At 49.8% G+C, this 11758-nt stretch overlaps 1 protein-coding gene across 1 annotated transcript; it reads left to right on the top strand.

The window, feature by feature from the left end:
- Nucleotides 1-1320: 1320 nt before the first annotated feature.
- Nucleotides 1321-1710, top strand: LOC116970458 (histone H2AX-like). Its single transcript, XM_033017095.1, has one exon. The coding sequence runs from the start codon at nt 1321-1323 to the stop codon at nt 1708-1710; it is 390 nt and encodes a 129-aa protein (XP_032872986.1).
- The last annotated feature ends 10048 nt before the right edge of the window (nt 1711-11758 follow it).

Here is an 11758-nt window from a genome sequence, read left to right on the forward strand (position 1 = left end):
TACAGGCCCAGCGCCGACAGTACTGGGAGAGACTGGCCGGGCAGTGTCCACCATTCCCTGTGGCCTCCATCATTCTTCCTCCTCATCTCCTTCCCAAAGTCGTGCCTTTTATTCCTTCATTCTTTCCGTGCTGTATCTCTAATCCAATCAGGCATGATCTTGTCTGAGCCCCTTGTTCAAATAATGATTGTTTTTATTTCAGTTTTTCTTTCCTGTGGAATTGATGGGAATGAGAGAGGAGATTGAAGGCTGGACACTGAACATTAGTGTGGCCACTGGACATTAGTGTGGCCACTGGACATTAGTGTGGCCACTGGACATTAGGGTGGCCACTGGACGTTAGTGTGGCCACTGGACATTAATGTGGCCACTGGACGTTAGTGTGGCCACTGGACATTAATGTGGCCACTGGACGTTAGTGTGGCCACTGGACGTTAGTGTGGCCACTGGACATTAATGTGGCCACTGGACGTTATGGTGGCCACTGGACGTTACTGTGGCCACTGGACATTAGTGTGGCCACTGGACATTAATGTGGCCACTGGACGTTAGTGTGGCCACTGGACATTAATGTGGCCACTGGACGTTAGTGTGGCCACTGGACATTAATGTGGCCACTGGACGTTAGTGTGGCCACTGGACATTAGTGTGGCCACTGGACGTTAGTGTGGCCACTGGACATTAATGTGGCCACTGGACGTTAGTGTGGCCACTGGACATTAATGTGGCCACTGGACGTTAGTGTGGCCACTGGACATTAGTGTGGTTACTGGACATTAGTGTGGCCACTGGACATTAATGTGGCCACTGGACGTTAGGGTGGCCACTGGACGTTAGTGTGGCCACTGGACATTAGTGTGGCCACTGGACGTTAGTGAGGCCACTGGACGTTAGTGTGGCCACTGGACGTTAGTGGTGTGGCCACTGGACATTAATGGTGTGGCCACTGGACATTAGTGTGGCCACTGGACATTAGTGTGGCCACTGGACATTAGTGTGGCCACTGGACATTAGTGGTGTGGCCACTGGACATTAATGTGGCCACTGGACGTTACTGTGACCACTGGACGTTACTGTGGCCACTGGACATTGGTGTGGCCACTGGACATTAGTGTGGCCACTGGACATTAGTGTGGCCACTGGACATTAGTGTGGCCACTGGACATTAGTGTGGCCACTGGACATTAGTGGTGTGGCCACTGGACATTAATGTGGCCACTGGACGTTACTGTGACCACTGGACGTTACTGTGGCCACTGGACATTAGTGTGGCCACTGGACGTTAGTGTGGCCATTTGGTTTCTGTGGAGTAGAGCGAAGATGTCAGGAAGAGGTAAAACTGGTGGGAAAGTTCGCGCCAAAACAAAGACCCGTTCTTCCCGAGCTGGTTTGCAATTCCCTGTTGGACGAATCCATCGATTGTTACGAAAAGGTCACTCTGCTGAGCGCATTGGTGCTGGCGCTCCGGTTTATTTAGTGGCGGTGCTCGAGTACCTGACAGCGGAGATTTTAGAATTGGCGGGAAACGCGGCCCGCGACAACAAGAAGACCAGGATCATCCCCCGCCACCTGCAACTCGCCGTCCGCAACGATGAGGAGCTCAACAAGCTGTTGGGTGGGGTCACCATCGCCCAGGGTGGGGTTTTGCCCAATATCCAGGCTGTACTGCTGCTCAAGAAAACCGGCCAACAAAGCAAAGTTTATGTCTAAATGACATCAACATAATTCAACTGGACATTAGTGGTGTGGCCACTGGACATTAGTGTGGCCACTGGACATTAGTGGTGTGGCCACTGGACATTAGTGGTGTGGCCACTGGACATTAGTGGTGTGGCCACTGGACATTAGTGTGGCCACTGGACATTAGTGGTGTGGCCACTGGACATTAGTGGTGTGGCCACTGGACGTTAGTGTGGCCACTGGACGTTAGTGTGGCCACTGGACATTAGTGTGGCCACTGGACGTTAGTGTGGCCACTGGACGTTAGTGTGGCCACTGGACATTAGTGGTGTGGCCACTGGACATTAGTGTGGCCACTGGACATTAGTGTGGCCACTGGACATTAGTGGTGTGGCCACTGGACATTAGTGGTGTGGCCACTGGACATTAGTGGTGTGGCCACTGGACGTTAGTGTGGCCACTGGACATTAGTGTGGCCACTGGACGTTAGTGTGGCCACTGGACATTAGTGTGGCCACTGGACGTTAGTGGTGTGGCCACTGGACGTTAGTGTGGCCACTGGACGTTAGTGTGGCCACTGGACATTAGTGTGGCCACTGGACATTAGTGTGGCCACTGGACATTAGTGGTGTGGCCACTGGACATTAGTGGTGTGGCCACTGGACATTAGTGTGGCCACTGGACGTTAGTGTGGCCACTGGACGTTAGTGTGGCCACTGGACATTAGTGGTGTGGCCACTGGACATTAGTGGTGTGGCCACTGGCCGTTAGTGTGGCCACTGGACATTAGTGTGGCCACTGGACATTAGTGTGGCCACTGGACATTAGTGGTGTGGCCACTGGACATTAGTGGTGTGGCCACTGGACATTAGTGTGGCCACTGGACGTTAGTGTGGCCACTGGACGTTAGTGTGGCCACTGGACATTAGTGGTATGGCCACTGGACATTAGTGGTGTGGCCACTGGCCGTTAGTGTGGCCACTGGCCGTTAGTGTGGCCACTGGACATTAGTGTGGCCACTGGACATTAGTGTGGCCACTGGACGTTAGTGTGGCCACTGGACCATAACTGGGTGTGAGATTCCTACATCCCAGAGAGAAATGATCAGGTTGTGAAACTGGGAGTTTGTAATAGATACTTTGGAAGGAGTTGCCAACAATTGGGCAATTTCTCTTAATGACAATGTCTGTCCTAAAAATTCTTTCGGAAAACTCTTTTTCATATGTTAGTGATTTTCCTTGTAAAATGCAATTGAGCAGTGGGGGCAATCTGTTCGTAAGGTCATAAGTTGTAGGAGTAGAATTAGGCCATTCGGCCCATCAAGTCTACTCTGCCATTTAATCAAGGCTGATCTATCTTTCTCTCTCAACCCCATTTACTTTGACTTTGATTCTCCTGCCTTCTCTCTGACACCTGTAAATCTCAACTTTAATAATACTGAAAGACTTGGCCTCCACAGCCGTCTGTGGCAATAATTTCCACAGATTCATCACCCTCTGGCTAAATAAATTCCTCCTCATCTCCTTCCTAAATGACCGTCCTTTAATTATGAGGCTGTGCCCTCTGGTCCTAGACTCTCCCATGAGTGGAGACATCCTCTCCACATCCACTCTATCCAGGTCTTTCACTATTCGGTAAGTCATTTCTGGGATCATTCTTGTAAACTTCCTCTGGACGCTCTCTAGAACCAGCACATCCTTCCTCAGATACGGGACCCAAAACTACTCACAATATTCCAAACGTGGCCTGACCAGCGCCTTATAGAGCCTCAGCGTTACATCCCTGTTTTTGTATTGTAATCATCTGGAAGATAAATGCTAGCATTGTGTTTGCCTTCCTTACTACCAACTTGCAAATTAACCTTTTAGTAATCCTGCACCAGTCTCCCAAGTCCCTTTGCACCTCCGATTTCTGGATTCTCACCCCATTTAGAAAATAGTCTACGCCTTTATTCCTGTGACCAGAATGCATGACTCCACACTTTGCTACACTATATTCCATCTGCCACTTCTCTGCCCGCTCTCCCAACCTGTCCATGTACTTCTGCAGAGTCCCTGCTTTCTCTACACTACCTGCCCCTCCACATATTCAACAGCAAACTTGGCCACAAAGCCTTCAATCCCCTTCGTCCAAATCATTAATATACAACGTGAAGAGTAGCGGCCCCAGCACCGAGCCCTGCGGAACTCCACTAGTCACTGGCAGCCAACCAGAAACAGCCCCCTTCATTGCCACTCTTTGCCTTCTGCTATCCAGCCAACCTGCTATCCATGCTAGTATCTGCCCTTTGATGCTGTGGGCTCTCATCATCCTTAGGGGTGGGGTGGTGGGGGTGGTGGGGGGTGGGGGTGGGGGGGGGGAAGGTGCTGTCGGGGGAGTGGGTCAGTTGTGCAATGCACCCTGTAGCTGGTACTTTCAACATCTGCAGTAAGATGCTGCAGATGTTCTACAAATCGGTGGTGGCCAGTGGCATCTTCTTCACTGCCGTGTGCTAGGGCAGCAGGGCGAAGGCCGTGGACACCAACATGATCAATGTTCATCAGGAAGGCTGGCTCTGTCCTGGGGGTGGGGGGGGGGGGTGTTGGATTCATGGTCTTGGAGGGGAGGATGCTCCTCAAACTGTGGAGCATCCTGGACAATACAACTCACCCCCTCCATGACACACTGGTCAACATGAGGAGCACCTTCCACAACAGACTGGTTCCGCTGTACAACTCCTCCTGCATCTATGGTGGGGTACAAACTGGTGCACTGTGCCCCGGTGGTGGGTCAAGCGGTTAACTGTGGACGGGATGCAATCTAACGGCTGCTCTGGTTACTGTCACGTGTACCGAGGTACAGTGAAAAGTTTTGTGTGCGATGTGGAGCTTCTCGATCTTGTTGAGGCGGTGTTCACCCAGGCCTGTGGAGAGATCCATCACACTCCAATATAGAATACAAACTACAGCAGCAAGGTTGCTGCAGACGCTTCCACCGTGCGCTGTGTCTAGATCCACACGCCCAGATTACTGACATTATTTATTTACCATGACATCCACTTCAAGCACCATTTTAACCTGGTAAGTTGCTGCCTCGATGCATTGAAGGGTCCCATTCCACACCTGAGCCTTGCAACTGGAGCTCATGTGTGTGTGTGTGGGGGGGGGGGGGGGTTTAACACAGGACCCCTTGCCTCTGGTCTGCTCTGTTATCCAGTGTGTCCTCGGCCACTCCAGGTCAGTGATGGTCACTGGGACCCCCAGGGTGCGGACAGTGGGACCCCCAGGATGCGGACAGTGGTCAGTGATGGTCAGTGGGACCCCCAGGGTGCGGACAGTAGTCAGTGATGGTCAGTGGGACCCCCAGGGTGCGGACAGTGGTCAGTGATGGTCAGTGGGACCCCCAGGATGGGGACAGTGGTCAGTGGGACCCCCAGGATGGGGACAGTGGTCAGTGATGGTCACTGGGACCCCCAGGATGCGGGCAGTGGGACCCCCAGGATGGGGACAGTGGTCAGTGGGACCCCCAGGATGGGGACAGTGGTCAGTGGGACCCCCAGGATGGGGACAGTGGTCAGTGATGGTCAGGGGCAGGTGTTGTACAATATCATTGCCCGGCACTGGAGCAGTGTCACTCTCAGCCCAGTGTGAACAAGTGTGTGATTTGTAACTAATCACCATGTTGCTGTTGTGAGCATCGTATATATTGATTCAGGGGGTTACCATCGCAGGCAAAACTGCTCCTGCCAGCCCGTGTCACCCAGCATAGTTCATGTGATAGGTGCAGAATTAGGCCATTCAGCCCATCAGGCTGTCTCTATCCTGTTACATCGATGGCCTGGTCTCTATTTGCTGCTTCACTGAGACCAGGGATCGAGGGAGAGAAGGGTCTAGTCTGAAGAAGGGTCTCGACCCAAAACATCATCAATTCCTTCTCTCCACAGATGCTGCCTGACCCACTGAGTTACTCCAGCACTCTGTGAAACGTCACCTATCCATGTTCTCCACAGATGCTGCCTGACCCACTGAGTTACTCCAGCACTCTGTGAAACGTCACCTATCCATGTTCTCCACAAATGCTGCCTGACCCAGGGGCCACAGTTTAAGAATAAGGGGTAAGCCATTTAGAACGGAGACGAGGAAACACTTTTTCTCACAGAGAGTTGTGATTCTGTGGAATTCTCTGCCTCAGAAGGCGGTGGAGGCCGGTTCTCTGGATGCTTTCTAGAGAGAGCTAGATAGGGCTCTTAAAAATAGCGGAGTCAGGGGATATGGGGAGAAGGCAAGAATGGGGTACTGATTGGGGATGATCAGCCATGATCACATTGAATGGCGGTGCTGGCTCAAAGGGCCGAATGGCGTACTCCTGCACCTATTGTCTATTGTCTGACCTGCTGAGTTACTCCAGCACTCTGAAATGTCACTGATAAGGCATTTGATAAGGTCCCACAAAGGAGATTAGTGGGCAAAATTATGGCACATGGTATTGGGGGTAGAGTGCTGACATGGATAGAGAAGTGGTTGGCAGGCAGGAAACAAAGAGTAGTGATTAACGGGCCCCTTTCAGAATGGCAGGCAGTGACTAGTGGGGTACCGCAAGGCTCGGTGCTGGGACCGCAGCTATTTACAATATACATCAATGATTTGGATGAAGGGATTCAAAGTAACATTAGCAAATTTGCAGATGACACAAAGCTGGGTGGCAGTGTGAACTGTGAGGAGGATGTTATGAGAATGCAGGGTGACTTGGACAGGTTGAGGGAGTGGGCAGAAGCATGGCAGATGAAGTTTAATGCAGATAAATGTGAGGTTATCCACTTTGGTGGCAAAAACAGGAAGGCAGATTACTATCTAAATGGCGGCAAATTGGGGAAAGGGGAAGTACAATGGGATCTGGGGGTCCTTGTACATCAGTCTATGAAAGTAAGCATGCAGGTACAGCAGGCAGTGAAGAAAGCGAATGGCATGTTGGCCTTAAGAACAAGAGGAATCGAATATAGGAGCAAACAGGTCATTCTGCAGTTGTACAGAGCCCTAGTGAGACCACACCTGGAGTATTGTGTGCAGTTTTAATCCCCTAATTTGAGGAAGGACATTCTTGCTATTCAGGGAGTGCAGCGTAGGTTTACAAGGTTAATTCCCGGGATGGCGGGACTGTCATATGCTGAGAGAATGGAGCAGCTGGGCTTGTGCACTCTGGAGTTTAGAAGGATGAGAGGGCATCTCATTGAAACATATAAGATTGTTAAGGGCTTGAACACACTAGAGGCAGGAAACATGTTCCCGATGTTGGGGGAGTCCAGAACCAGGGGCCACAGTTTAAGAATAAGGAGTAGGCCATTTAGAACGGAGACGAGGAAACACTTTTTCACACAGAGAGTTGTGAGTCTGGAATTCTCTGCCTCAGAGGGTGGCGGAGGCCGGTTCTCTGGATGCTTTCAAGAGAGCTAGATAGAAACATAGAAAATAGGTGCAAGAGTAGGCCATTCGAGCCTGCACCGCCATTCAATATGATCATGGCTGATCATCCAACTCAGTATCCTGTACTTGCCTTCTCTCCATACCCCCTGATCCCTTTAGCCACCAGGGCCACATCTAACTCCCTCTTAAATATAGCCAATGAACTGGCCTCAACTACCTTCTGTGGCAGAGAATTCCAGATTCACCACTTTCTGTGTGAAAAATGTTTTTCTCATCTCGGTCCTAAAAGACTTTCCCCTTATCCTTAAACTGTGACCCCTTGTTCTGGACTTCCCCAACATCGGGAAAGGATGTACTAGCCCTGGAGGCAGTGCAGCGAAGGTTTACAAGATTAATTCCTGCAATGAGGGGATTGACATATGAGGAAAGGTTAAGTAGGCTGGAACTCTACTCTTTGGAGTTTAGAAGAATGAGAGGCGATCTCATTGAAACATATAAGATCGTGAGGGGCCTTGATCGGGTGGATGCACCGAGGATGTTCCCAATGATCGGGGAAACTAGAACTAGGGGACATAGTTGCAGAATAAGGGGGGGCTCTTTTAAAACTGAGATGAGGAAGAACTTCTTCACCCAGAGGGTGGTTAATTTATGGAATTCACTGCCCCAGGGAGCAGTGGAAGCAGAAACTTTAAATATATTTAAGACTAAAATAGATGGTTTTTTAGCTGCCAAGGGGATAAGGGGCTACGGGGAGAGGGCAGGGATATGGACCTAGGTATGGTTAGTATAGTAAGACCTGAGTGATCTCCTGGACAAGTGTCGATCGCCTGGATTGGGGTCGGAGAGGAATTTCCCGGATTTTTTTCCCGAATTGGACCTGGGTTTTTATCCGTTTTTTTGCCTCCCCCAGGAGATCACGAGGTTCTTGGGGTGGAGAGGGGTGATAGCGGTATAAAGGGGAGGGTAGTGTCTTGTGTTCTGTGTCTTGTGTCTACTGTTTGTGGGTAAGTGTGTCTGTTTAGTGTTCTGCCATGAGCGAATGGCGGTGCGGGCTCGACGGACCTGGTGGTCTACTCTCGCACCTACTTTCTATGTTTCTATGTTTCTAACAATCTTCCTGCATCTAGCCTGTCCAACCCCTTAAGAATTTTGTAAGTTTCTATAAGATCCCCCCCTCAATCTTCTAAATTCTAGCGAGTACAAACCAAGTCTATCCAATCTTTCTTCATATGAAAGTCCTGACATCCCAGGAATCAGTCTGGTGAACCTTCTCTGTACTCCCTCTATGGCAAGAATGTCCTTCCTCAGATTAGGAGACCAAAACTGTACGCAATACTCCAGGTGTGGGCTCACCAAGACCCTGTACAACGGTAGTAGAACCTCCCTGCTCCTAGACTCAAATCCTTTTGCTATGAATGCTAACATACCATTCGCTTTCTTCACTGCCTGCTGCACCTGCATGCATACTTTCAATGGCTGGTGTACCACGACACCCAGGTCTCGTTGCATCTCCCCTTTTCCTAATCGGCCACCATTCAGATAATAATCTATTTTCCTGTTTTTGCCACCAAAGTGGATAACCTCACATTTATCCACATTATACTGCATCTGCCATGCATTTGCCCACTCACCCAGCCTATCCAAGTCACCTTGCAGCCTCTTAGCATCCTCCTCACAGTTAACACTGCCCCCCAGCTTCGTGTCATCCACAAACTTGGAGATGTTGCATTCAATTCCCTCGTCCAAATCATTAATATATATTGTAAATAGCTGGAGTCCCAGCACTGAGCCTTGCGGTACCCCACTAGTCACTGCCTGCCATTGTGAAAAGGACCCATTTACTCCTACTCTTTGCTTCCTGTTTGCCAGCCAGTTCTCTATCCACATCAAAACTGAACCCCCAATACCATGTGCTTTAAGTTTGTATACTAATCTCTTACGTGGGACCTTGTCAAAAGCCTTCTGAAAGTCCAGATATAACGCATCCACTGGTTCTCCCTTATCCACTCTACTAGTTACATCCTTGAAAAATTCTATAAGATTTGTCAGACATGATTTACCTTTCATAAATCCATGCTGACTTTGTCCAATGAATTCACCACTTTCCAAATGTGCTGCTATCCCATCTTTAATAACTGACTCTAGCAGTTTCCCCACTACCGACGTTAGACTAACTGGTCTGTAATTCCCCATTTTCTCTCTCCCTCCCTGTTTAAAAAAGTGGGATTACATTAGCTACCCTCCAATCCTCAGGAACTACTCCAGAATCTAAAGAGTTTTGAAAAATTATCACTAATGCATCCACTATTTCTGGGGCTACTTCCTTAAGTACTCTGGGATGCAGCCAATCTGGCCCTGGGGATTTATCGGCCTTTAATCCATTCAATGTACCTAACACCACTTCCCTGCTAACCTGGATTTCACTCAGTTCCTCTATCTCATTTGACCCCCGGTCCCCTGCTATTTCCGGCAGATTATTTATGTCGTCCTTAGTGAAGACAGAACCAAAGTAGTTATTCAATTGGTCTGCCATGTCCTTGTTCCCCATGATCAATTTGCCTGTTTCTGACTGCAAGGGACCTACATTTGTTTTAACTAATCTTTTTCTCTTCACATATCTATAAAAACTTTTGCAGTATAGGGCTCTTAAAGATAGCGGAGTCAGGGGATATGGGGAGAAGGCAGGAACGGGGTACTGATTGTGGATGATCAGCCATGATCACATTGAATGGCGGTGCTGGCTCGAAGGGCCAAATGGCCTACTCCTGCACCTATTGTCTATTGTCATCTATCCATGTTCTCCACAGATGCTTGACCACTGGAGGTCCACATGGAGTAGGTTTGGAGTGTGTGCCATGGCGCTGTTCAAGCTTGTGGTGGTGACCGGATATATATAATTACAGTCGTCCAGTTTTACACTTGTACTGAAAATCAAAACAATCTGCAGATGCAGCTGGACACTAAAAGCTGGAGTAACTCAGCGGGACAGGCAGCATCTCTGTAGAAGGGTCCCGACCCGAAACGTCATTCTGTCCAAAAATGCTGCCTGTGCCGCTGAGTCACTCCAGCTTTTTGTGACTATTTGCAGATGTTGAAATCTTGAGTTAAAACAGAAAATGTTGTAAACACTGGAGTAACTCAGTGGGTCAGCTCAGTGCAGCATCTGCAGCTAACTCTCTCACAAAGGAGCTGAGATCCAAGACATTGGCTGTTTTTCCCCGTTCCCCGTAGATATTGCCCGACCTGTTGTCACATTATAATGGACTTACCGTCCGGAGTCTGGGATCCCTTCGCCGGGGATCGCCGGAGAAGAGCTCCGACCGCCAGCCTGCGGCCTATAACATCCTGAAGCCGCGGTCTCCGGTAGGAAAGTGCTGATTCGGGACCTCCAAGCCGCGGAGTGTGTTTGACCGTCCCGACGTCGGAGTTTGGATCATCCCGACGAGAGGGCCTGTACATCCGTAGCGGCGACTACAGAGGGTTCATGGTCCCAACCACGGGTGAACAAAGGAGGAGGACTGGCTGAACTAAGTTGCCTTCCACCACAGTGAAGAATGCTGTGGTGGATGTCTTGTGTTAAATTCTATTGTGTGTTGTTTTTAAGTATCGCTGCTGGCAAATTCATTTCACTGCACCTTCAGGTGTATGTGACGAATGAGATTGACTTTGCATCGGACTTTGTGCCCACTGCCAGCTCCTGTTACAGCAGCTCAGCCACATAAACCTGTTCCTACGCACTGTTGTAAATACACCATCGCAATTTATTTAAAATCCATGCAAATCCAATATAAAATGACATACAAAGTACAGCAGCAAAGTGGAGAAACAGACCCATCCAACCTACATGATTATGTGGATCCACACGCCCAGATTACTGCCAGCATTCATTACCATGTCTCAGATGGACATTTAAAAGCACCATTTTAACCTGGAAAGTTGCTGACTCTGGAAGGCACAGAGTGCAAACACAACACTGAAGGCAACTCTCATACATATCTTCCATTGAATAAAGCCGATTACACCAGAGACAAAGAATTATTTGATCATTTGCAGAATTACTGGAAAGTCAAGCTAAAAGTCAATTTAAAAAAAGGTTATTACCAGAGATTGAAAATATGGGATATATTGTGTTCCAATTCACACAGTGAGGCCCAGCACCGACAGCAGCTTGCGTTTCCCTCCCACACCATCACCGGCCGGAGAGACTGACCAGCTCAGCGTACACCCACCCTGACCATCACTGGCCAGAGGGACTGACCGGCTCAGCGTACACCCACCCTGACCATCACCGGCCGGAGGGACTGACCGGCTCAGCGTACACCCACCCTGACCATCACCAGCTCAGCGTAAAGCCACCCACACCATCACCGGCCGGATGGACTGACCGGCTCAGCGTAACCACCGCCTCCTGTCCCAGTCAGTGCAGAACAAGATGTAACCAACTCATGCCACCTGTCCACAGCAGAACATAGTGTCCAGTCCAGACCTCGGTCACCAGTTCATCAACTGCCCCCCACAGTCTCCCCCCACAGTCTAACCCTCACCCACACACTGGGGGCCCTCTAACCCCTCACCCCGCACGTCTTTGGGATGTGGGAGGAAACTGGAGCACCCAGGGGAAACCCACGCGGTCACAGGGAGAACGTGCAAACTCCACACAGACACACAGTGCCGGAGAT

The sequence above is a fragment of the Amblyraja radiata genome, unplaced genomic scaffold, assembly GCF_010909765.2.
Source record: "Amblyraja radiata isolate CabotCenter1 unplaced genomic scaffold, sAmbRad1.1.pri scaffold_903_ctg1, whole genome shotgun sequence".
Lineage (NCBI taxonomy): Eukaryota > Metazoa > Chordata > Chondrichthyes > Rajiformes > Rajidae > Amblyraja > Amblyraja radiata.

Bases quoted from the DNA above. Each gene is read 5' to 3' on its own strand.
- LOC116970458 (XM_033017095.1), top strand. From the start codon at position 1,321: ATGTCAGGAAGAGGTAAAACTGGTGGGAAAGTTCGCGCCAAAACAAAG.